The sequence below is a fragment of the Pavona decussata genome, unplaced genomic scaffold, assembly GCF_977016875.1.
Source record: "Pavona decussata unplaced genomic scaffold, jaPavDecu1.1 SCAFFOLD_9, whole genome shotgun sequence".
NCBI classification, from domain to species: Eukaryota; Metazoa; Cnidaria; class Anthozoa; order Scleractinia; family Agariciidae; genus Pavona; species Pavona decussata.
In genome coordinates, this window is record NW_028145432.1 from 341,150 (window position 1) to 368,881 (window position 27,732).

At 38.1% G+C, this 27,732-nt stretch overlaps 2 protein-coding genes across 2 annotated transcripts; both read left to right on the top strand.

Annotated features, from left to right (window-relative positions):
* Window positions 1-758: 758 nt before the first annotated feature.
* Window positions 759-7,210, top strand: LOC146488391 (uncharacterized). Its single transcript, XM_085117137.1, has 5 exons — window positions 759-891; window positions 2,990-3,056; window positions 4,518-4,592; window positions 5,530-5,643; window positions 6,947-7,210. The coding sequence occupies exons 1-5, from the start codon at window positions 853-855 to the stop codon at window positions 7,012-7,014; spliced, it is 363 nt and encodes a 120-aa protein (XP_084973263.1). The 5' UTR covers window positions 759-852; the 3' UTR covers window positions 7,015-7,210.
* A 1,368-nt stretch (window positions 7,211-8,578) lies between these two features.
* On the top strand, window positions 8,579-27,732 carry LOC146488392 (discoidin domain-containing receptor 2-like). Its single transcript, XM_085117153.1, has 9 exons — window positions 8,579-8,786; window positions 14,214-14,326; window positions 15,384-15,718; window positions 16,514-16,661; window positions 19,351-19,851; window positions 21,158-21,295; window positions 22,112-22,543; window positions 24,770-25,816; window positions 26,596-27,732. Exons 2-9 carry the CDS (start codon window positions 14,245-14,247, stop codon window positions 26,895-26,897), a joined length of 2,985 nt encoding a protein of 994 aa, XP_084973279.1. The 5' UTR covers window positions 8,579-8,786; window positions 14,214-14,244; the 3' UTR covers window positions 26,898-27,732.

A 27,732-nucleotide genomic window follows, 5' to 3' on the forward strand; every position in this document is an offset into this window, starting at 1 on the left:
ATAAATTTTTCAGAAGCGATGTTTTATGAAAATTATTTGAAATCGGATTTCCATACAAACACTGTCATTTTAAGACGTGTTTGCCTACTCGTGAAAAAGTTAAACATTCTTTTCGTTCCATCCTTGAAGACATAATAAAGACGAGGAAAAAGTCGAAACGGGCGGGAACTTAGCCTTTCTTAAAGTTTTTTCTTAAAGCCCTTTTCGTTAAGTTTTCTTTTCTTTAAGTTTTTTCTTAAAGCCCTTTTTTCCGCGACTTCTCTCGCTATCGCGACTTCGTCGTTCAAAGTCGACTTGTGGCAAGTCTAAAGGGAACTCGTGATCCAGGGGCAGTTTTAATGTAGACGAGGAAAAAGTCGAACTGGGCGGAAAAAATTCGACAAAGAAAGCTGAGGGGGAAAAGTTTTCTTCGTCGAATTTTTCCCGGCCGTCTCGTTCCTCGTCTCCACTATCTGCTCCTGGGTCTCTGAGATGATGCTGAAAAAGGTGAAACACATGCAGAATCTTTCCAGGTCAAAAAGCTCCTGAGCTGTGCAGGAGCTACTCAGCTACTGAACAGCCCTAACTGTTTCCTTTCTTTTGCGTGCAGTGCCTTCGCAGGGAATTAAATAGTTAATAAATTATCTTGGATAAAAGTGGGTCTGTAGAAGGCATTTTTCTGGGAGGGAGGCAGAGGAGAGTTGGTCTCTCTTCCCGTGAGAAAGGAAGAGAGAGGAGCCTGGGAATGGTTTTATACTAGGACGTGGTGTATGGCTCGTGTATGCCTACACAATGTGTGACTCATCGAAAACCAAACAAAAAACAAAATGGCCGGCCATGGTGGACTAATTCAGAAGAACTGAAAAAGATCACATGGATAGCGTCAACAGACAGACTGCTCATGAACACCCGGTAAAAAAAGAGAGAATTTTATTGAACATGAACTAGAGAGCAAAGATTTGACAGAAGCTGTAAAATATTTCTAGACATCTAGGTGATAACTCGATCAGTAGACAGTTCGATTCGACTTCAACTTGTTCAAATTCAACTTTATTGATACCTCCGTCTCTTTGACAGCACACGATACATATCGTATACTTTTGGAATATTTTCTGCATTTAGTACGAGCATACTAACTACAGGTTGAATGATTGTTTTTATGTTTTACAATTTAATCATTCAAATGTTGCATGAAATCATTTTGCAATAGTAAACTCTAAACACGAGCCTCTCTTTCTATCAGCTGGGTACCGTCAGGCTTTGGTTTCGTTACTTTTTTGCAAATCAATATATTTTTTAAAGAACAAATCATCCATTATATTCGAAAATTTCTCTTTGCCTGGCCCACACTGCAGAGCTTGGTAGAACTCAACAAGATCTTGTGTGCAAAGGCATTTTTTACTGGTGTGCACCACATAAAGTATACCCCTGTGTACTGATTCCAGAGCATCTTGTGCCCATTTCTGGTTCAGTCGCAATCTGACATTTAGCAAATTCGGCCGTCTGTATGCGTAGATGACCCGACTCAGGTTTAGTGTATTGGACATGTGAGTGAGCAAGCAAATAGGCCTTATCACGGTTTTCGACGCCATTTTGACGAGTAGGCAAACACGTCTGAAATAACAGTGTTTGTATGGGAATCCAATGTCAAATAATTTTCATAAAACATCGCTTCTGAAAAATTCATGAATTGGAAACTTTTGGAACTAGGGAAAGGATTTTAAGAAAGAAATTGGAGGAATGTAGCTGTGCCAGAAAGTGTCCAATCGTGTTTTGAACTTTCCATACATTTCCCTGTATTTTTTTCCCGCGAACTATTTTTAGTAGCAGTTCACGGCTGGTTCGCCATACAGACAAATGTATGGAAAGTTCAAAACACGACTGTACGCTTTCTGGCAGAGCTACATCCCTCCAATTTTTTTTCTTAAAATCGTTTTCCTAGTGCCAAAAGTTTCCAATTCATGAATTTTTCAGAAGCGGTGTTTTTTAAAATTATATGACATCGGATTTCCATACAAACACTGTTATTTCAGACGTGTTTGCCTACTCGTCAAAATGGCGTCAAAAACCGTGATAAGGCCTATTCAGTAGACTTAAAACTTGGCACACATCATAGAAATTATTTTGGTGCGTGAACTCACAAAACGTATGTGAATGATACTATTGTGCATGCATGTGTGGACTGGTGCCTGACAGTGCAGTTGTAATTTTTCATGCAATAAAGTAAGTTGGTTCCTAAATTACAGAAACTGCTGAAAAGCAATAACAGCAATGAAGTAAGTTGCTACAGAAACTGAGGAAAAGCAATATTATTATAACTGCAGCTGCTAAAACAGGACCAACTTCATATTTGAGTCTGGTGCTGTTCTGTCCTTTGTTGGCTTCTAGCTTCTGGCCACTGCTGGTATCACAAAGAACAAATTAAAATAATGTCAAAATATTGAGAGGTGACCAGGGATGACAGATTATTTCTGATAAATTTTTAAGTTTTAGTGTACATTAGTTTATTAAAAACAATTCTACAATGTTTTCTATTCAACTATGATAATTTGTAATTCATCGCTTCAATCTCTAGTGCATTGTTTCATTAATATTACTAGTAACAATAACTCAGAGCCTCAAACTTACCCCAGCTTAAATTAAAAGTAATTACTCAGTTTAATTACACATAATTATGTACATGCAATCTTGCATGCACATGTGAAACTTGTCTGCTGGGATGTAAAATGGAGATAAAGCAAAGAGAGACTTTCATGGCCATTGGGGGAATGATTTTAATGGATGCCTGTCAGTTGCATATATCATCTTTCAGAGTATAATTCAATAAATTACAAAAACCCAACTCACACGGAGTCAGCCATCACTCTCCATAAAAAATATAAAAATAAAAGCATATTATAAACCTATTTTGGTCATCCATCATCAACACAATAATGTCATTTTTTGATTCTAGCCATTTGAACTTTGGTTATATATTTCTTGTTAAGACCCTGCTTTACTGGATTTTCAGGATTTACTGGAATGGAAGAGATGTCAAGGACAAGCTGGTTGGTATGGAATCCTTGCCATTGTAATAGGTTGGTGAAAAAGATTTCTCTGACACAGTTAGTCATTCTTGTATGTTATAGATTTAATAATAACTACGATGATGATGATGATGATGATGATGATAACAAATTAAACCATACCCAGAAATTATACTAACAAAATATAACCTTGTTACTGTTGAATACTGTATACACACCAGCAGATAAGCAGCGCCCTGAGTTGAGAAGCTCAAATTTTGTGCCATGAGAAAGATCAACACAGACATTATCAATAGGGACAGGGACATTTTAGGGACAGTATCTGTCCCTGAAATGGATTTCGTATCTGTCTCAGAATGGGTGATTCATGAAATATACACAGAACTTTTTCTCTTTTTTTATTTCTTACGGCTTAAAGCTACACCACCAATTTTGAGCAAAAATCTTGGGCTAGATGTAGAGCTTATTGGCAAGTTTTTTTCTATTACATATAGTACATAACTTCCTATGAATGTATTACATTTTAATATGTAATATTAATGCAAAGAGTTTCGCATTAGGCCTTGCTTTAAAGGGAACCTCCACTCTTGAAATAAATTGATGTTAAATCATTGAAAATACAATCTAATTTTGAATTCCGTTGGAAAACATGGAAAGAATATTTCTGTGTCGGACAAAACAGAATTTGATTATCGCCTGGTTTTCATTTTAAATTTCCTGGGCGCCGCCATCTTGGATTTCATGACGTAATATGGTTTTCTATTGTTTCACACGAAAGAACTTTTGCTTTCTAACAATAGCAGCAACCACATGACGTCATAAAATTCAACATGGCGGCGCCCAGGAAATTTAAAATCGAAAATAGACGATAATCATATCGAATTTTAAGCACACTTGGATGTTACTTCTACTTTTTAAACTAAAATTTAGAATTTAGACACTATTTCTGTCAATTTGTTGTCGGAGTGAAGATTCCCTTTAAAAATGGAGATCTACTGGAGAATGAAAATCACTCAAATGTAAGGAGCCAATGCTGAATGCAGGAAAAGCAATGGAAGAGCTGGGTATACAGACTGGCTCTTGTGTCACAAACGTAGCTGTTCCATATATTTTTACTTTGTGATCTGAGGGCTTGAATTCACTCAACAAACTTATGACTTCAGCCTAAAACTGAAGCAACTGTTGTTAGTGATGTTTTATTTATTTATTAATTATTTATTTATTTAATCAAGTTTCAGATTTTCAAAGCTAAACAAGAGTTCTACCATGATATCAACTCTCAGCCAAAGTAGAGCCCACAGACTTGTTATCACATTAGAACTTTTATTTTCCTTTTAACATAGAGGGAAAGGAAATCATTTGAAACCTGTATCAAATAACTGAATGACTCAGGTCTACTCCCAATCTTGGTTATTAAAGCATTTTTTTAGAATAAGAGTGCTGCAAGTATTAAGTTATATTTTTTGAAGATGCCTCGACATACTGAGTTTTACCAGTCAATTTGTTTTCAAGGAGGTGGTTTGACATTTGGTGGCCTTTCTGCTTTCCCTCCAGTACCTAAGAAGTACATTCCACTTTTCTCTCTTGGTATGTATCTGATGTGGAGATAGTATTATTAATATAGTGGGACTACTGTTACTGGGGTCATTTATACAAAACTGGCTAATCAGATTGCAGGACAAGAACAATGATTTTCAACCAAAGCTGATTGAACCAATCATGAGTAGACGGCAAACAACAGTTAAAACCCAATTATTCAATGTTCGTATCATACTATGATCAGACTGGTTGGCCAGTTTTAAGTGACCCCGGTAATAGCAGTCACACTGTAATAGCAGAGGTCCTGACTAATAGGATTCTAACCCTTTAAGCCCTAACAGAGATCAGCATCAAATTTCTCCTTGTAAGATCAATCATTATTCAACCACTTCCTTGACATTTTAATAACTTCTCCCCACTACTTTTATGAGAAAAGTATGAGGACAAGATAGGAGAATTTGTTCTTTGATGTTAGGGGCCAAAGGGCTAAATGGAAAAGTGTATTCTTCAAACTGAAAGGGCTTTTTGGACAGCCTTCTCAGTCACTAAACGTAACTTAATGAGGAAGTGTGGCCTATTGGTCGGGGCACCAGACTGTAGAATAGGAATTTCGATTTCACTGCTGCCATTCATCTTCAGAGACAGGTGTAGGTAGTTGGGGGTGAGGAAAAAATTAAATGGCTGAGCAGATTTTGGCCAAAAAAAAGTACTTCTCTAAGTTGTGAAATTTTTCCCACCAATAGTTGTTTATCCTTGCTCCCCACTATCTCCCCCTGGGTCCCTGAGGATGGCAGCCTGCCATCCAGCTGTTCTTTTTCTATTGTTTTTAGCCTGTGCCATGCTCCACGAGAGACACGAAGGAGCGGGTGAGGAAACAGTGGTTAAGTTTAAGCTGTGTCTAGTTGTCCACGGCTGTGATGCAGCTTTACCAACCTAATTATGGTGACCCTGTCTTTCTCAACTCTATTTTGCATAATTTTCTCAGGTGTTGGTGCTGGCTGTGGATGGTTTGTCTCTCACAGAGTAGTGACCTCCTGTCATAGAGCTCTTAAAAATAAGAATGTTTCCTCAGAAGGATCCATGATCAATCAATCTTTAGGTAAGAATTTGATATAGATAGTGCTGTGTATTAAAGGGGCAGTATCAACTAGTTTAGTGTCACTTTGAATGGCCAAAAAAACATATTTGAATATTGGTAGAATTGGTAAAATAATGGTTCAGTTTTGTTAACAATTAAACCCTGCTAATGCGCAGAAAGTAAGTATGTTTGACCATCAATGGTGAGGATGGAGTGGATTGTGAATTGAAAAAAGTGGGTGACTGGCCAATTTTTTCAAGTTCTTCCTGTGTATTTTAAAGAAGTTGCCAAACAACTGATTTAGAGAGAAATGGGGGAGAAATCCCTTAATATTTTCTTCCCGGTGTTCTAAGAGTGATTTCATGTTAGCAAAAAGGTTTTTAGTCAAATATTTGTGGGAATGAGCAGTTTTGACCAAAATACAGCAAAATCTCCGCGCCAGTGCCCTTTACGAGAACTGAGCGACAGTGAAACACCTCATACACTTGGATAAAGAGTTAACAATAATGTGCGGGCATAGAGTTTCCTAATGTTCCCAGTAGTTGTACATAAAATTATGAGTATAGTTGTGGAATTGCTGTGGTAGTCTTGCAAAAAAAATTTTTTGAACCAACATCTCATGGATCCAGGGGGATGGAAATAGAAAGCTATTGCAAGTTTGGAAATGCTAATTAATGAAATTGCATAATTATGCAGATTTCAGTTGGGTTGCCTTATGTCCTTGGAATTAAATGCATTACAGTGGAACCTCAATTTTACGACAGCAAAATCATATTGTTAAATCGGGATATGGTTGTAAACGAACTCTGGATTTATAAATAACTTTTGCTGGGACACAGAATGTTGATTGTTAAATCAGGAATATCGTTAGATCAGAGATCGTAAAATCGGGCTTCCACTGTCAATAGATTACAGCTTGCCAGCTGATGAACACACCAATGTAACCAGTTTGTATGTGTGGCATAATTACCAAAGGATTGGATTCCTGCTGGGGGCTCTGAAAATTTTTTCCAAAAATTTTCATTGTGTACTTATCATCTATTTCATAGCATTGGTTGGTTGGCTGAAAAGTTGGAAATTAGCAGAAATGGAGAAAAAGTGGCGTGTGGACGTGCACCTCCTCATTATTTCGTTATTCTCCCCATCCCCTTATATGCCTCCACTTGAGTGTGAAAGCATTCCCCAAACTTAAGTCATCATCGTTTTTTGCATTTTTTTTCCCCCTCACCCCTGCAGTTTTACCTGCTAATTATTGGCTATTTGAGAGTGTTTTGCTGGTTACTTTGACTGGATAAGTTGTATATATATATTTTTTATTTTTCAGAAAAGCAAAAATGCACAACTTCATTACCAGAAACAAAGTTTGGAGACAAAGGCTTTGTCAAGGAGTGATTTAGTTATGATTGCTATTAGATTTGTAAATAAATTTTATATGGAACTTAACAATTTGTTACAAACACAAGCACTGTGACTGGAATGTTGGCATCACCAAGGAAAGTTTTTTGCAGACTTTAAAATACATTTATTTTCAATCGTTCTAATTTTTCTCTTGGTGTAGGGCATAAAATAAAGCTTTCCGTGTGATGTGGATGTGTGTACTTGGTCATTCACAGGACTCAGTGGGATTTTGTTATTATTAATTGGCCATCTCCGAGTTGCTTTGAACCTCATTATGAAAGTGAGGCTAAGTGCAAAGCTTTTCGTGTGAAAATTAGTTTTGTTTGCATATGAATGAAAACTAATTTTTATAATAACAACTATGTATGAAACCTCGCTTTCATAATGAGGTTCAAAGCAACTTGGAAATGGCCCAGACCTCGTAAGTCTCACGATTTTGCCGTAACACTCACGGTTTTCAGTTCAGTCCCACGACAAGACACAAAAATCTCATGATAACCAGAGTAACAAGCTGAAAATTTACAGTTTCCTTCTATAATTTCATTTTTGGCTTGCTTAGGTGACTTTCTGTGCCAATTCTGGAAACACAGTCCATGACCATATATAGAGGACATTTGCCAAATTAGGTTTTCATAACCAGTCTTGCGCATTTTAGTCACTCACCTTTTCAAAATGTTGGAAATTGCTCTTTCTTTTGATTACCACCTGCTGGTCGATCAATCTCCAGATTTTTTTACCTCAGTCTCTAGATTTTGAAGTTGAGAGGTCTGAATGGCCTATTAATCAACCTCGTTCCCAGGGCCTTTTCCCTAGCTTGGGGGTGCCCCCCCCCCAAGCTAGGGAGCTAGGGAAAAGGCCCTAGGAACGAGGTTTGTACCCCCAAGCTAGGGAAAAGGCCCTGGGAACGAGGTTGGCCTATTAATTTCCTTTGGTTAATTAAGTATGCATAACTCACTCAAGTATTTAGTACCCCCCACAGGCTCAAGAAGATAAGAATTTATTATACAATATTTTGTAAAGCATTGAACATGAAACCAAATTTTTACATATAACTTAACTTAATGGATTTCTAGAATGTACTTGATGACAAAATCTTTGAAACATCTGCTATTAGAATCAGAACCTTTCCTGCAAGCAATTAAGATGACAAGTTGAATGTACAAATTATGTAGGGGATTGATTTGAATATATTTGCATCAGATCTCAATGAGATACTTTATCTTTTCAATATCTGCCCAAACAACCTCATTGGCTGTCTTTCCAAAACAAATGCCTATTATGTTTTGCCTTTTTTTTAATAACCTTATCAAAATTGAGCTTAAAAACTTCCTTAGTACTTTTTTGAGAACCATTGTCCAAAAGTTATACACCTTTTTTTTAATTTCTTGAGGCTGGCTTTATTGATTTATTCCTCTTAAGCTTCAGTCGCGATCAATGGATATTTTGTCCATTTTTAGCTTGAACGGGAAATCGAAGTAGGCGTGACACAAGGGTGCGACTTTTGAAACTGATATGACAAGGAATCTCACTTCCGGTCTATAAACGCCAAGGATCACGGGATAATCTTTGAAAGTTTTATTCTTTTGATGTAATTTGTAGAATCTGGAAGCTGAGGCTCTATCCGGTTTCCTAACATTTTAGTGAATGGGAACTGAACAAGTTGCATCCTTCCTGAGAGAGTCTATACAGCAAGGATGTCTCTGTAGTTTTCGGTTGGTGTTTTAAGGGACGCGCAAAGCTTCCATGCTTTACAACATGCGGTGAAGGTATGTCACAAAGTAAACATGTACGTTGGTTTGTGTGGAGCACGTTTGCGACCATTTATCCTGGTCATTTTAAGCTATTATCACGCAGTTCATGGCATACTGTTAGCCGAAAGGTTTCGGTCAAAACGCGTTGAAGTAGAAAATCAAATTTGGAGTTTGATTCGCGCGGTGACGACGTGGATCTCGCTTCCAGCTGTTTCTCGCTTGTGCTCCATGTTTGTCTTTTCTGAAGTATTTCAAAGTAAATAATGGCGATAGAGTTCTCTCGATAAGATATCGTGGTTAGAAAGCACAACAGAATTACCCGCATTTTTTAACCTTTTCGTTTCGCAAAATAGTGACGAACTGTGAATGACAGAGATGAAATGTTCTTTTGTGCAAAGATCGAAGTCGAGCGAAGAGCCATCCATCAAGTGGAAGTGATTCTCCCGAATATGTAGGAATTTTTGCAGCTTGTATTTATTGTGTCACATTTGTTGCTCGAGAATTTTTTGAATGAATGCAGATTGTTTAGATGCGCCAAAAAGCGTGCTTTTCATTTATTTGTGAGAAAACCGAAATAGGCGAGCTTGCGTGCGTCGCACTAACCAAACAAGTTAGGTGTTTGTAACCGCGAAAATTACTTTATATCCTGTCTACAACGGAATATACACCAGTAATGTTATTTGCTGAGCCTGTTGCACTCTCTACTCTATGGATTTGTTTTTGGTGATCGAATTTGAACACAGCTTTGTGTAATGTTCCTAAAGATTAATTTATTCAAAGGGTAAATTTTTCTATTTTTGAGTGTGATGTAAACCCAATAATTTTTTTTTGTTGTAAACTAATATCATTTTTACCGATGAATAAATAATGCCTCATAGAAGACTTAAGCACGTCTGTAAAACGGTTTCTAAAAAAATGAAGTTCGTTTACGTGTTTTCTGGAGCGTCAGGTACAGAGTGCGAAGTTTGCATTTCATCAAAAAGTGAGTCTGAATTGAGGTCATGAAAGGTGAAATTGGATTTTCTGGTAATTATATCGTCGAACACTTTACAAAATAATGGAATTGTCTCCTTCTTGGTCACATCTCCACTGACAGTTTTCAAGAGACCTTAAACCCAGTCTACACTTTCAACAATGAAGATTTGTTGTAGAAGATGTATGAAAATCTATATATTAATTATTTTGCATAATTTGTTCTTTTTGAAGCCTTTTTAAATTTGTTGTCATAGGTATTTAATTATGTTTGGCTTAATATCAAATGACCTTGTTCTTTCGTTACCTCTGCTCGTTCTGACAGCTGCATGTATACAAAAGTTGTAAACTTGTGTAAAGTTCTTTAGTCGGGATATAGGTAATTGTTGCTGTAACTGGTGCTGGTTTTATAGTACAAAACATGAAATTATTACATACAGTAAATACGTTTTTCATAAAAGTCTTCATCCTTCTTTATTATGAGAACATTGGCCCCTTTACAAGAGTGTCATCTAGATAAATCTGGAGTAGACAGCTGCCCTTTCAAAGTAACCAGCTGGCAAATGTTATGTCAAGCAAAGAAATGCCAGACAGTAATGCAATGGCCAAGATAACGAAGTACATTTATGTAGTGTTTTTCATTAGCAGTCTGCTGCTTTTGACAAACCTTTCTTTATCTGGTCAATCCTCAAACAGAAAAAAATTATGTCAGTTAAATTGATGGAAATACCATCTTACTAATATTGAATTTATTTGGAAGCATGGAAGTGATATTTTATTGTTGGACAGAACAGGATGTAATAGTTGCATATTTTTCATGGTACATGTAGTGAACTCCAGTATTTCTTCCCATCATCTCTATTTTGGTACTGTATACTGACTGAATATCATGTACAATACATAGTTCTGTATTTAGTTTTTGACCAACAGTTAAAATTTAAAGAATTAGCAATTCATACAAAAGAACAGTCAATAGCCCATTTTACAGTTGTGGGCTTGGTCATCTGGCCAGGGCCTGATTGTCTGAAAGCTGATTAACGCTAATCCCTGATTAAAAATTGACTGAGGTTTTCATCTCGCTTGTTAAAAATATAAACATTTTTAAAATGATTTATAAGGTTCTGTTAAGCTGGTGGTAATAAAAAGAAAAGTCTAAGTCAAAACTGAGGAGCAAAAATCCTTTTTGACGAGTGTTCGGTGATTGCTACCAGTAATTAAACTTGAGTCAAACCTTAGCCCAGGATTAGCTAAAATCGCTTTGAAAAACTGGGCCCTGATCTTTTAATGGAAGCGAGACGGAAGTTTACTTTGTTTTGATAAAAAGCTCACTGTTTTTCGTATGAAAATCATGTCGTTCTCATGCTAACTAGTTTGCATTTGCATGTGAAAAGCAGTGAGATTAGTATCAATTAAACAAAGTTCAACTCAAAGGCCAGGTAACTAAGCACACACTGAAAAATGGGCTATTCTTGGTTGATTACTTCTGTTTTTGCCAACCCAGACAACATTTCAAATTTCAGTTTTGAGGAAAGAGAAATGGACCTTCAAATCTAAAAGCAAATATAGGACCATCAGGCTTTTAACCAGAAATTGAAAGTTGAGCATCCAAGGAGCATGTTCCTTGTAAATTGCTTGATAGGTTAGGTGAATTGTGAATGAATTTTCTCCAAAAGGGGCATCAAAAGATGTCTGAACACCTTTCTGTCTAAAACATTGGGGACCATGTAACTAATTGCCTCTTGCATTGATGTATGTTTAGATAGACCTGATTTGGAGCAAATATTCAGATTTTAAGCCTAAAATTCATATTACCCTTCTCACATCAAGTTCAAGTTGCTGCTTCCTGACTATTACAGCGGCACACAGGAATAATAATAATAATAATAATAATAATAATAATAATAATAATAACAATAAAAAACATGATAAACACAGAAGTAGAAATAATTATTTACATTTATCTATTATATTATTTTAAGGAATTGACATCACTTTTTCAACGTCATGTCCTCTTACTGATGTTAAATTACATTAATGATTATAACATTGTTAGAGTTGCTTCAGTTCATTGATCCATTTGTCTTGTGGATCCATGGCACCCCTGGACAATGTTTTATTATTACAAAATTTATCATAATTAATTAAGGATGAATGCACAAAAACTGACATCAAATTTTTTATGATACCAGAAAGTGAGCATATTTAGTTCATATGCAGGTAAATGGATTTAATGGAAAGCAAGTTCAATAGTCATGAAGTTTCTTGTCATGAGTCTTCCATGTATCCTGTGTTCAAGGTTTTTGCTGTGTTCGGGGTAGGATCATCGTTAGGCTGTAGCTGAAGGCTGACACAACAAGCCGTGGGTCGTAATGAGAGAAAATAAGAGATATTGACTGGAACTAGGGGTAATTTTGGTCCTTAAATTGACTGTCAAAAATTTCTGTTAATTCTGTCAAGTAATTTGTTGAGTATCTTTCAGAAAAGGTTTTAGATCAGATAATTTATTTGCTCAACTCATTACTTTACAGAGGATATAAACTGGAAATAATTTCCAGTATACAATAAAATATACAATGAATTAATTACAAATTAATACATTGCATTGTATAAATCTCTGCAATTTCTCAGTAATGCGAAATAAGATGTTGATAGTGTTCACTCTTGCGGAGAAAAGCATCTTGTCAGTTTGTGGAATGTGACCCAGTAGTTGTGAGCATAAATAAATAAAATATATCAGAAATGTTTGCTGGGTTTGATGACCCTGAAATCTTTTAATTACACTGTCAATACATTACCTTATGAAGAAAAATATTATCTTATAAGTCAAAACCCAGTATGTACAGGTATAATTATATTTTTCTGTTTGTAGACTTTGAGTCTCATTTGTATTTATTGATGTCACTATCATATACTTCTGTGTTTTCTAGCCCATCACTTTAAAACTCCCATTGTCAAACAATTTGTAAAACAGCATATTTTTGAAAGTGATTGTGAATCAGCAATGCGTTGTCTACTATTTTTCATGTGATCTGTGCGATGCAGATTATGTCGGCTATACAGCCAGACACCTTTTTCAACGCGTTGCTGAGCACAAGAACTCGGCAATTGGCAAACATTTTCTTGAAGCTCACGGGAGCAAACACCTATTGAATCAGGGCCATTTTAACATCTTGAGAAAGTGTCAGAGCAAATTTGATTGTTTGGTATTTGAAATGCTGTACATCAAGAAACTTAAGCCTTGCTTGAACACTCAAACGGACTCTATACGTGCGAAACTTTTTGTTTAACCGGTAGCATTCTTCAATGCTACTATTTTAATTAATATCTATTGTCCATTTTTGTATTTATAGCCGCAATCTTGCATTTTTAATTTCACTTGATAATGATGTAATGTACATCGAAACGTCGTGTTTTTAACCTTTTTATAATGTTTTTACGAAATGTTTTATCGCAATTTTTTATAGTCAAATGAAATTAATTATGTCCACTTTTTAAAACCATTTACAAATGTCCATTGAGAACATTGTTTTGCAAGGTTAAAAAGTCATTCAATCTTGTTCTGCTCACTTTATAGTTTATTTCTGCTATATGCTTGTTTTGTGTAGTTACGTTATATGCAAGGGACCCAATTTCAGGATTAAAGCAGGTTTAAGTAGTTTTTGATCATCAAAATCATAATGCTCAAGATACTAAAATAACCTGTTCAATTATAAATTCTAGTAGTTTGGCATAAATTGATGACAAATGTTACTCTAGGGCAGGTTTTTGTGGGAGCCATTGTGATGAGAACTTGTTTCGGCATGTTTTTTTTTTTTTAATTACCTCTTCCCGTGATTCTACAAATCATTAGAATGCCATTCCAATCGTTCTGCTCCTTGGAGTAAAATGAACAGAAATATGAACAAGTTTTCATTGCTCTTTCTAGAATAATCTTTTTTTTCGTTTTATATTCCAGTTATTCGAATCAGTCTCTTTGAAACCAGAGAAGTGTTTGTTTTTTGAGATAAATTTTTGTTTACTTCTCAACATTCTAAATGTAATTTGATTCCAGTTTAATTGATATTTAAGTATACAAGAGGAGATTGTTGTCTGGGATATCAAAAATCCACACACTGTTTTAAGTGCGTGTGTGTGTCTTAGTCATGAAATGCTATCCCTCTGGCAGTCATTCAAAACGTTCTGTTAGTTGAGGTAAAGGAAGGTTAGAGTCAAGTGGGGTACATATTTCTGACTATAATCATTGAAAATTTAGTCTGGATTGCTCCCTTGCAAATTAAAGTGCAGTAAGTAGTGAACACTTTGGTACATGTCGACTTTGAATGAAAACAATGAAAATTTCCAAAAGGGTAGGATGTTTCCAGCTGATTCAATGATAATATTATCTTTGATCTCCTATGTGGTGGTCATGAAAGGGTACCTGTATAAATTATGTACTAATTCTTTCTTGACATGTTTGGAATTTTTTTGTAGGATGGTGTGATTTACTGTGAATAAAATCATCATGCAAAAGAGATTGTTTAATTCTGTGTGGATTGCTTTCCTTTTGGCAAGCCTTTGGATTTATCCTGTTAGCTCTGAGGATGGTAAGCTCCATTTTCATTTATCTGTGACTACTATATACTTAATCAGAGAATTTAGTGTCAGACGTCTGTTTAAGCTGCCGATTACATTTAGCACACATCAAATCTTGATTGTATGGTTGGATTTGGTTTACATCTTTTGCTCTACCAATAAATTGTGGAACAGTTTAATTAAAGACTTTCTGCAGTCTTAATTGCTTCATTTTCCTAAATTTTATTATTTATTTTTCTTTGAAATGACAACACTCATTTCTAGTTTCTGTAGTTACAGGATATGAATGTGATTTATTCAATTTCCATTGATTTGTATTAAGTAAAAGAACTTTGGTGTTGTTAGTATAATCATATAATGTGTAGTTCCAGAAAAATATTAGTATCTGTAACCCCTCCCTGCAGAAGGGATTGGAAGTTCTAGGGTGGGAGGGGGGGAGGGGGTGGACAGATCTCAAAGGCCAGGTCATGGGGTGGGGAAAGGGGTAGAGATTTGGAATTTCCAGAGGGGAAGGGGGTTCTTAGTTCTTAGTTTATGTAAAGATTTATAACAGGAAACTCAGTTGTAATAAAGGCAAATACTGGAAAATTTTAATAGATGTGCAGCATATAATAAATGTGTAATCAATGAGTAATCAGTGAGTAGTCAATGGGTAATCAATGAGCAATCAATAGCATTAATGGATAATCTTGAAATGACACCGATGAGTAATCAATAGGCTTCAAACTTTTGTTTATTGATTAGTCATCGATAACCCATTGATCATCGCCAATAATCAATGACTAATCAGTTAATTACTCACTGATTACTCATTGATGTTATTGATCATCGATTAGTTACATCTGGTACAATGTTCATGTACAATGTACATGTTGCTAAGTCATGATAATCTTATAAGTTTGAAGCATGACTAGCGCTAAACCAGGTTAAATATCGTAACGACTGATAGGTTTTGTTCACAGTCAACCCAGGAAAAGTGCCAATCAGACTTTGAACAACTCATCAGCCCTGATTGTCTCATTGTGTGTAAAATTTACCTTTATTTATTTATTTATTTATTTTTTGTAGGTTGTTTGTCACCATTAGGAATGGAAGATGGACGTATCAAGGATAGCCAGCTCAGAGCAACATCAAATCGAAATGGTCTCGTTGCAGCTAAATATGCTAGATTAAATCAGAGTGAAGGTCATGGAGGATGGTGTCCAAATCAGGATCCCTTTGTCAATAAAACAGGTCCAATTTACACTCAGTTTATACAGGTCAAGCTGGGTGCTCCTATAAGAATCAAGGCCATCACCTTACAGGGCCGTGCTGGTGGAGTAGAAAAAGTGAAGCATTATTGGATTAATTACCATTTCTCAGGTACTTCCTATTGGATTTATGATGAAAGTGGCAATGTTAAGGTGAGGAATTTAAAGATTACATGTTCAAATTTTTGACAATTTTTTTGTTGTTGTTCTGTCTTTAGTGACCTTTCTGGAACATCTGTTGTGTTTCAAATAAATCATAAAAGTACTTAGTAGGTAGAAACTTCCAGCTTGTCCTTCTCCTTCAAGCAAGCTACTCTCAAGTTTTACTTAACTGAGTCATGTTCTGGGTAGCTCATGGCATGGAATTTAGTCTTAGTGTTCAGGCTTGCCATCTTGTCTCTAGCAATTAATTGAGACTTGGTAGGTGTAGTTTTTCAGTTAGTGGTGACACAGGCATAGTTAGAAAATCAGACTTCTCCCCTCCTAAGGATGTGGTTTATCTGCCAGAACATTCTAATAAATAATTAAAGTGGTTTGCAGTTTCTCAGAGCCCAGTTTATTTCCTTCACTTCAAATCACGTCTAGCTTGGCCAAGGAATGGCTGGGATAACACGATTTTGTCAACTAGTTAAGGGTCCAGCAACGAGTTCCCTTTTACCCTAGGCCAGGGTTGTCACAAGGTCTTGAAGTAGGTGGCCTAATTGTTGGAGTAGGTGGCTGATTTTGACATCTTTTTTAAAGAATCAGAATCAAATAGCCCAGCAGAGTAGCCAGCCAAGATCATGAAGTAGATGGTGATTTTCGGCAGCTGGTGGTTACTTTTGACAACCCTACTACACAGTACTTTGTCTGGTAAAATATATGGGGTATAAAATTAAGTTAACTGCAGTAGACTTTCAGTTTGGATAACGCTGAAATCGTGCATGTAACCTAGCTACTCTTTTTCAGTCTTTTAAGGGAAATGTGGACAGTACGTTACAGACAAGCATGCTGAGACCACCCATTGTTGCAAATGACATCAAAATTATTCCTAAAATTTATCCTGACACACAAGTGTGCATGAGGTTTGAGCTTCTTGGCTGTTCACTTAAGAATGGTGAGTTACAGTGTAGTGTTGTATAATACCAGTAATAGACATCATGAAAAGTGATCAATTAATACTTTAATTGAATACCTCACAGCCAATAATATCACATAAGTTAACTGACTAATCAGGTGAATAACCAGAGACATAGTTACTATCCATCAATGACACATTATCTACTTTACTCAAAACAAGATGCTCATTCAGGTTATAGACACATCAGTCAGTGTCAGGAACATTAGTCCTTTTTCAGGACCACTCTGCCTGGGCAAACACAGTATACAGATAGCCTACAGAGACTCCAGTGACCAGTTGCCAGTTGTTCAAAGCTTGATTAAGCTAATCCTGGGTTAAAGTGAACTTTGATTCAAGTTTGATTACTAATCAATAAAGATTCTTCAAAAAGAGTTTTGTTCCTGACCTCAGTTTTAAGTTAGGCTTTTCTTTACCATTAGACTCAAATTAGCCTATAAAAACATTTTTAACGGGCGAGATAAAAAACTTGTTTACCTTTTAATCGGGGATTAGCGTTAATTGGCTTTCGAACAACCGGGCCCTGGTGTTCAAACCATTTACAATTTTTCATGTATTTCTAACAACCCAAATGTTCTTGTGGGTTAGACGACACACTGGGATGTTTATCATTGCAATAGTATTGCTGCAATGGTATCACTAAATATTAATAGCAATTTTATCACAGTGGTATGTCAACTATCACTGCAATACTAATTCATGTCTGTTGTAGTATAGTGGAAATGAACTCTGTTAATAGTCACCCCTACATCATGAATCTAGCCATTCTTTCATTGTTTTAGTTGTATGGTATAAGTTGATGGGAAATAACTGTAAGTTGATCATTTTTGTAACTGGTTAAGAGTTGAACTTACGGACTGAGTTCCTCCTTTTGGTACTGCATTTACTGTATGTCCTGTGCATCTTGGAATGGTTTGAGAAGTTCTGATTTCAAGGACAGTTATTCTAAGTTTCTTTTGCGCAGCTTATGATTGATGATGTAGGAAAAGAAGATCTTAGCATGGTTTATTTCAATCAAAAACAAAATTGGGGGTAACTGTGCATTTATCTTAAAATTTTGAAAAAAATTTCATATATTATGTATTTTAAAGCTTTTTAGAGTTATTTATTTATTACTCGGGCCGTAAGGCGGACCGAGTTACGGTTTCAGTAGCATTATCAAATTCTTTTTTCTTTTTGGGGTCGCGATGGGCTGAGAGATAAGACTTCGGGCAACGAGTTATTGTTCTCGGTCTCGTTTTTTGTACTCGGCTGGTAGGGGTAACTTTTCTGTCATGTTATCAAATTTTTGAATTCTCGGTCGCGTTCTTTGTTTACGGGCCGTGAAGAGTGTTTACAATATGCGAGCCAGACATGCGAGGCATGGGAGGCATGAACAACCCCAACATAAACTGCTAACCGTTAAGTGCTCTTTAGGCTAACCGGAGTGTTTTTTAGGCTAACCTGAGAACCCTCAAGGTTAGTTTTGTTTAACCAAAAATTTGGCAACTAAATCAGTCTATGACCTCGCGGGCCAAGATAGATAAAGATGTCTCACATTTACTATAGAAAAACAATCAATGTGGAAACGGTTTCTGTCTTCAAATATGAAAGGTGAATAACAAATGTTTTCCCCTGAATTTCATTTAAAAATATAAGCAGCGAAACATTGAAAAACATACAAGGGTATAAACGTACGGGTGATGCGTAACGTTACTCTAGATCCGGCGGGGGTGGGGGGGGGGGGGTACTCAACAGATGCTTGGGTAGGGAGGTGCGGCCCGGGCGTTCAAACCCTGACCCTGTTTAAGACACAATTCTCCGTTTTCCTTATCCTGTTTAAGACAGGATTCAAAATTTTCAGGCCCTTTCTAAGACATTTAATCCAAAATCACACCCTGTTTAAGACAAGAATGAAATAAGAATACACTAGTTTGTTACTGTATTTTAATGCATTGGCAATCACAATCTGTTTAAGCCATTAGGTCATGTAGGGATACCCTGTTTAAGACAGGAAGTGATGAAATAGATACCCCGTTCAAGACAAAACACCCTGAAAACCATACCCTAGTCCCCGTTAAGGTCACGTAAGGGAGTACCCCCCCAGGTCTAGATCATACCAAAAATTACGATCCGTCATTGACCTGGCGTCACATACATATTTGGACCGTGCAAATGGTTTCTGTCTCTAAACGAAAGGTGAAAACGTAAGGATTAAAGCCCAGGGATTATAAAAAGCATGCGTGTGACAAATGTCGTTTTCCCCTGTATTTCATTCTGACTGCAAGAAATGCAATTCTATCTGGTGGTTACTTATTGCCTCACTATATCTCTGAATCTATCTATTTGGTAGCCTGCGAGCAAGCTCTCTTGGGGGTGGGGGGCAGAAGGGGGAAAGAGGATCCACCCCCTAGAGAGCTTGCTTGCAGGCTATCTATTTGGGGGAATTGGCGATGCTGGAGGTTATCACTGTTAAAAGATTGTAGGCTTTATGCACCACACAGTCAAATATGGCCCGAGTATAAGCTGGAAACAGCTTCTTGTTTATTTATTTGTTATCCCCAGTTTTCTTTATGGATTCCCATAGCCCTTGCTGAGATCTGCTTTTCCCCCATAGTCATAAACTGTGATAAAACATCTCTGTATTTGGAGGCACTGTCCTTAAGAAAGATTGTATCTCCTTTGTCAGGGCTTGTCTCATACACCATGCCTCAAGGAAATGAAATAGAAGGAAGATACAACTTAACAGATCCAATTTATGATGGCTCAACCAAGGACAACTTTCTATCATATGGTCTTGGATTTCTCAGTGATGGAAAGCTAGCCCCTGCTGATTATGTTGACAACAATGGATTAGGTTGGATTGGCTGGAATGTTAAGAGAACTCCAGCCCCCTACATCATCTTTGTATTCTTGGACACTAGAATCTTCCATTCTGTGACTATTCATTGCAACGTCAGGGATCAAGCAATGATTAAATTGTTCTCCGAAGTTAAAGCAAGTTTCAGTGTGGATGGGATTTCTTTTAACACTTTGCGGACACACAAATCAAAACAAGTTACCAGTGGATCAAGTTGGATCAACTATAACGCTACAGTTGACTTGTGCAAAAACACTGGAAAATGGGTGCAGTTAAACTTCACCTATGTAGGGGAATGGATTTTAATCAGTGAGGTTACTTTTAGATCAGGTACGTTGTAATTTGTTCATTTTAGGTCTGCTGTGCTGCGTCCATCTGTGTGTGAGGTTCAGTGGTATGTGTGAACCAATGTGTTTTCCAACTGCTGTTGTAAGGTTTTTGCATACCAACTTGTTTGGTGTGTGGTGTGTGATGTCTGTGTTTATTCTAGATACTGACTTCTGAGGAATCTGTCTGAGTAGGCCTGCGTGGTCGAGTGGTTAGGGCGGTGGCCTTGATATCCGGAGGTCCCGGGTTCAAGTCCCGCTCTGACCGTTAGCTGGAGTTGTTTCTCGGTCGCCCCAAGTTCAACTCCTCGGTCGTGCTTGTAAATAGCCAGCTGGTCTGCCTCCTGCCAGTTGGGATTTTTAACCTTGTTATTTTCAATTTAAATTATTTCTTTGTGAAGTTTAGTGCTTGGCCCCACTAGCACTTGTGCTATAAACACTGCTGAGGGTAAATAAATTTTTTTAATGATATTTAATAATATTTTAATTATGAGGTTTAAGAGGGCCTTTTTTTCCACAAAATTGGGAGGTGAAAATTGGAGTCCAAGATATGCAGAAAATAAGAATTAAAGATTGTTGAGTAAATTATAATCTGATGTTATAAGCAGATCAGGGGTTTCATTAAGGGCCGGGCACCGGGCAAACTGACCGTCTGTGGACACGCCCAGCTGCTTTTAACAATCTCAACCAACTCTTTCTAGAAAATAGCATATCCAAGTTACCTAACTTGCCCAGATGCACTAATCTCTGGCCTGGCTGTTCAAAGTCCTAGTGAAGCCCCTGGCAGATCCAGGAATTTTTTTATTGGAGGGGTCCAAACAATACTTTTTACATAGTAGACACTATGGAAAGTGCTCCATCTTACAACGGTGTATCAGTACGTTATAAGGACTTAGCTTTTGTACACTGTACAAAACTTTGTTGCTATCAATGCAAGCAATAAGGTATGTATGTACAAACTGAGCGCAACTTCTGTCCAGTGCCAGAAGCAAGGAATTCAAGGGATTGTAATAATTAGATTTTCTGGTAATTATAGAAGGGGCTGCATGTTGTTTCTCTTTATTAATCATACATTTGATCATTTGAAAATAAAGTTCAGGTTTGAAGGGGGTGGGGGGAGGGGCTCTAGAACCGCCAAGACCCTCCCTGTGGATCTGTCACTGATAGCCTTCCTTGGTGAAATTTGTCCACCATGTTCAATGCTCTAGTAGAATTTTTTTTGCCAGTGTATTGAAGAAATCTGGTCTGTTTTTAGGTGACTGGTAAAATTCTGGTATTATTATTTTTCTTTTTTCACATTTTCTTTTCAGAACCCCTTGGTTCCAAGTCACCCCCTGAGGTTTACTGTGATTCCACGGTGATCCCACCACAGACTACAGTGCCACCATCAGATATAGGAACTTTATTAACTACCAGCAGCACGACAAAGGGAAGTCAGACTGTGGAACGTAAGTTCAACTTATCACACTCAAAGAATCCAATGATCCTAACTGTGTGATGGTTGCTTTGTGTCTCTCATGGAGAAAGATGTGAAAATGTTTGGTGTCAGGACTGCCGATTAGTCCTTCCCCCCACCCCCAGCCCCGAAGATTCTTTTTTTTGCAGGGGTAGGGTCAAGCATTCTCCAAGGCTTTGGCTTGTATCACACTTGCATACAGCTGTTTTGACAAAGGTTGTCCAAAAAAGCGTAAAAGCGTATGCAACAATGCCAAAAGGTAGTCTGGGAAATAACCAATAAATTTCAATAAAAGCTCAGAATCCATCTTGAGTTGTCGCTGTACGGTCGAGGCATTATGGATTCTGAGCTTTTATTGGAGTTCATTGGGTATTTTCCAGACTTCCTTTTCGGCATTGTCGGGTACGCTTTTATGCCTTTTTTGGATAATCTTTGTCGAAACAGCTGTATGTGTTAAAAAGTCATATGTGCCAATGAATGCACTCCCCTAATCTCTGATTACTACTAGTTTCATATCCTGTTATTGTCCCCAGACACTTGGCACAGTTTGGCTGGAAACTGAGCTTGTATCCTTAGTGTCAGGCTGTATGAATGCAAAAGGTGTTCTTTGAACAACAGTTAGAATTCACCTTGGCTGAGGAGGGCTTCATTTATCTAGTTTCAAATTTTGATCTTCAGGTCAAAAGTTAGTGTCGCTGATCTCTTGACAACCAAGTCTACATTTGTTGGCAATGGCTTTTGGCGTGTTGCTGGTGTACGTAGGTCCATTTGGAATGTTGAGTGAAGTTTCTTTTCTACTTGTTTGCAGACACTGATGGCAGTACGGATAGCGGTTCCCTGGACGGTGGTGTGATAGCTGGTATCATTTGTGCTGTGTTAGTTGTGCTGGTGGTTATTGTTCTATTTGTCTGCTGGTGGCGTTATCCTCACTGGTTCTTTCAACGCGAGAAACCTTTCAACTATTTTATCAAAGTTGAAATGCAGCCTTCTAATATTTATGGGGCTCAGCATCGTCGCGTGTCTCAGTTGGACAGTACTGCAAGCGAATGTGATGAGAAAAGAAGTAGCTACAAGAGAAATGGTCAGAGTGGGGGAGGGGGTGGGGGAGCTGAAGTGACTGCCTGCCCCATCTATGCCAGCATAGGCGAAAACCTGGATAAGGAAGCTGCTACAAACGGCTACGTCAACAACACCCACAAGTTTCACAGAGTTGGCTCTGATGTCAAACCTCTGAAAAAAGGTTAGTGTTAATTGAGGGGCCTTGTGGAAAACGGGCATAAGTGGCAGTTTTGCCTTGGCATGCAGGCAGATTGTTTATTGTGTCACAAATATATTTCCATATTTCTGTTTTGATTTAAGGGCTTGAATTTGCCCAGTTAGCTTATGACTTCAGCCAAAAAAGCTGAACCAAGTGAGCCTGCCGCACACTTGAGGAAAGAGCTGAACAAACTGCCTTGCGAGGCCAAGCAAGGCAATCAGCTCAGCTGTTTCCTCAAGTGTGCGGTTGAGTTTTCATGAGAATTTCGCCTCGCGAGGCGAAATCTCAAATATCAAACATGACAGATATTTTCCTCACAGCCTCGCGAGGCGAAAAACTCACGAAAACGCAACCGCACACATGATGAAACAGTTGAGCTAATCGCCTCGCGAGGCAGTTTGCTCAAGCATGCGGCAGGCTTAAGTGATGCTTGAAATGCTTTTCTTTTTTCTGTGGTTTGGTCTGTTAAAGTGTATATGACACAAAATCTTTTATTAGCTTACTAGGAAGAGCTTTCAAAATGATGAAGAATGACATTTATTTTATTGCGATAGCATTCTTGGTTGCCGAGTTATTCAAGATTTAGGTTTATGCAAATTAGACAACTTGTGACGTCACAAGACTGACACAAAATGAAGGGAAATCACAAAATTTGGAATATCTACGCAAATACTACATCTACAGGGTTGAAATTTTGCAGGGTTGATGTGCTGACAGAACTACACATTGTGATAGTGGCTATGATGTCACCATAGCAACGTACTCGTTACCAGACCTCTACCTTCCCAAAATGACAAATGCCTTATTTATTGCTCCACAGTCAAACAGAATTTCTTATACTTGTGCTGCGTAATGTCCATATTCCCTCACACCCACTGAATAAACATCAAGAGCAAAAAGCGCTTCTTGGGAAGGGAAACTCTGATTTTATCCTTTGAATGGTGAGGGCCTGGAGCCCACTGTGTTGTCATGGAAATGTCATAGTGGATCATATCATGAAACTTTGTGATGAGTATAACAACTCTACAAAGTTTCAGTTCTATACAGAAAAAGGCTTAAGAGATATTCCATTTTTTGTGATTTCCCTTCATTTTGTGTCAGTCTTGTGACGTCACAAGTTGTCTCATTTGCATAAGCCTAAATCTTAAATAACTCGGCAACCAAGAATGCTATCGCAATAAAATAAATGCCATTCTTCATTATTTTGAAAGCTCTTCCTAATAAGCTAATAAAAGATTTTGTGTCATATACACTTTAAGCAAGAACGCCAGGATTCTTTGTTTTCAAAAAACTGTGTGATTGGTTAACTTTCTTCCAAGTGGCCCGGTTTGAGTAGTTGGACCGTAAAGCTGAACAAAAGTTCTCACGTGATAACAAGTCTGTAGGACAAAGCAGAGCACTTTTGGAGAAATTTAAATTCTAAGCTAAGGTCAAATAATCACTTAAGCCTTTTTTTCTCGGATAAGGACGATAAACCGTAGGTGCCATCTCACAACACTTGTTCTTTTAAAATAATCTTTGGGATGTTAAAAAACCACACAATGTTCAAAAAGAGTAGGGGATGTAGTCCCCGATGTGGTGGTCTGTTTCTATCTCTGATTTCATCTATCTTTCACATTCATGCGTGGGTTGGGTGGGTGAGTGACATCAAAATATGGACTGATAGTGGCTGCCAGTGGCGCCTTTACATGCTGACATCCAATATCACCCCACAGAAGAATTGTAAACTTAACCATCATGAGACTTCGTGATTATGTGCAGTGTTTAAAAACTCATTAGTAATTCATAAGTTCATTGGCTAATCCAATGGTCGATAAAACATCACATGCTGTGGTTTTATTAGCTCCTTATTAGTATGCGGCGTTTAATGTTTTTCTTGAACGCTAATTTCCAACCTTCACAAAAGCATCATTGTTATGAACTCTCTTGACGCACACTTTTTCAGGAATGTTTTTGAAGCCGTTCAAAAAGCTCGCAGCGCATGTTTTATCGGGTCTAAAACCATTCGGCTACGCCTCGTGTCTTTAAATCCCGATAAATTACTGCTGCTCGTGTTTTAAACATTACATAAATACATTACCATTACCATTTTCCTCTGGGCCATCCAATTGTTGTTTCTGTGTTTTCATCTCCCACTGTAAGCTGCTAGAATACTGTATTGGAATGGTTTGTAGGTGATGGTCTTTCTGTTGGTTATTTGTTTTACAGTGAAGCCTCCTGTGCCACCGCCCCTCCAGCCGGTGCATTCCGTTCCAGAAGTCATATATGCAGAGCCAGACACTCCTTTGTTACTGTCGTCCTCACCATCTCCAGGGCCTTCTCCAAAACCTCCCATCCCACCGCGGAATTCCCAAATGGACTTCTCTGAAGATTTTCCAGATAATGATTATGCAGAGCCCGACACCCCCTTGGAGAAAACCCCCATGTTAATAGTTTCCCCCGGCAAGCCTAGAGTTGTCAGTGGGTATGCTGATCCGGTCGATGCCTTATCACCAACATTGGACAACACATTCCACAATCCTATATATGAGCAGGTGTACTCGGAACCTTACCAGGGTGTCTCTGGCACCAGTTTATATTGCAATCCAGATGACGAACTGAACATGAGACCCAGACAAGACAGCTTTAAAGACTTCCCACGGAAAAAGCTGCATTTCAGGGAGAAGATCGGAGATGGTCAGTTCGGAGAGGTGCATATCGGCGAGGCTGAAGGCTTGGATAAACTCTTAGGCGGTGAATTCAAGAACATCCAACGAATGACGGTGGCTATTAAAACACTGAAGCTTGATGTTGATAAGAACATTAAGAATGAGTTCTTCAAAGAGGTGAAAGCCATGGCAAGCCTCAGGCACATGAATGTGATTCGTTTGTTGGGCGTGTGTCGTGATGATCCCATGTGCATGATTGTAGAGTACATGGCCAATGGCGATCTAAACCAGTTTCTCAAAGAGAGAGAACTGGAACCCAACTTGTCTGTAGACCAAAGCATTGGAGGGGAGAGCGAGGGGCAATATGTCTCTCTCCACGCCCTCTTCTACATGGCAAAGCAAGTGGCGGCTGGTATGAAGTACATTTCATCTTTGAACTATGTCCACCGTGATCTGGCCACCCGGAACTGTCTGGTCGGCCACGCTTACACAGTAAAGATTGCAGATTTTGGAATGTCAAGGAATTTGTACTGTAAACATTACTATCGCATCGAGGGGCGAGTTATTTTACCAATACGGTGGATGGCACCGGAGTGTATTCTTCAAGGTAAATTATGGGAAAATATAAACTTAATTCACAGTAAGCTTTACGTCAGTAAAACGCGGTTCAGATGCCTTGCAGGTTCAATTTTGATACGACACTGGAGTTGTTGTGGAGTCACTTGTGACGGGAAGCAAATCACTATACACTTTAATAGTGCATGAGAATTAAGGGTTATGCATTACATGTAAAGTTGTTCCTACTACACTTGCGTGGGAATGCAGTACCTTTTTATTGCTCCAGGTCGAAAGGATTTAGGGGCTTCGTGTCACAGCCCTAGTAACAGGACAACAATTAGAGGTGGCTGTTTACAAAGGCTACTGTTAAACCTAATGCGATAAAGTTTACATGTTCCCCAAACCTTGATGCGCATCAGCATATTATGATTCCGTTGCTGTAACTGAAAAAGGTTGCAGAAATGAAGTAACATAGATACACACGTGTAGGGAACTTGATCGGCTTGCTCGTCATTATTATGGACGCTAAGTAATGCGACTAGTCCTCTGTAGAATAGGTGAATTTTCAGATCACTCTGGGAGCGTGTTTTTAGCGGACAAGAAATGTGCTAACGGTTGTTTCTCCGCCGAACAACCAAATGGGAAAGGACAAGTATTGAGGTCTTTTAACAATTTTGAAGAGAAATAAGTGCGGAATTTTGAAGGATTTTGATTTCGAAACATGTCCGATAAATCACAAGCGGAGCCTCTGCTGGTGTTAAAGTTATGAGTGTGATGGACTGAACTCTCTTGATTGCTCACAGTGTGTTTTTGATTTGACATGTTTAGGTCGCTTTACCACTGTCAGTGATGTATGGGCGTATGGTGTGACCCTGTGGGAGATCCTCACTGTGGCTCGAGAGTACCCCTACTCGAATCTCAGTGATGAGGAGGTGATCAGTAACATACAGGCCATGTTTCACCGGCCGGACACGCCCTTCACTGCCCTGCGTCAACCCGACATATGCCCAGATGATTTGTACGAACTCATGTCGCGCTGTTGGAGAAAAGAGCCAGAGGACAGACCAACGTTTGGAGAGCTACATAGTAATTTAGCGGAACGTGTGCGATTCAGCGAAGCTAGTGTTTAGTTATCGTGTAGAGATTTGAGTTCATGATGTGAGGGGTTTTCACCTCATGGGACAACAGATCAATAACATCATGATCGTCCAATCAGATGAATTTGGATCAAACAATCTCCGTGGTTTTGTTCTTAGTCGTTCGTCTTGAGGCGAACTTTCAGCAAAGTGGTTTCTTTTGGGTATTGATTTTTGAATACCACGCAAGGAATATGACTACTGCTGAAGCCATTGTCGAGTCACGATGAGGTTTCATCCAGACATGGGTAGACGACCACGAAAAAAAAAACATTGATTTGAACATATTTGTTTGATTAATGGCTTTGTTCCTAAGAAAAACATCAAGATAGTTCATCTTCAAATTGTGGTTCTATGCCCTGCATACAAGTCACACTTTTTCAATATGGATTTTAATTTCCATCAGATGTTGAAGACTTGCTCCAGAAACTGTTCAAATGTATATCCAAGTGCCTTTATCGGGTTCAGTTGCTGACGTTAAAGCTAAGCAATTTAAAAGTTCCTGTTTAAGTCTCATTGTTTGGGGAAAATTTGTACAATGCGTGAAGCGTGTCAGTGTTACAAAGTTTGTTAGGTTATAATTAGTTCCGTTAATGGAAGAAGATTGGTCCCCAAGTTTCCTGGGGGATCGTTGAAGGAGACCTAAAGGTCATTTTTATTGTAGAAAATAAGTCGCGTCTTTAATAAGACGAAAAAATTGCTGTTCCTGTCCCGCCGAAATCCCGACTTAATGCGAAGGTTCCGACCTTTCCTTAGTTATGGGCACTGAGTCCAGTGAAATGCTATTCACGATTTTGTAAATTTCCTGCATTTTACTTTTTATTAGAGA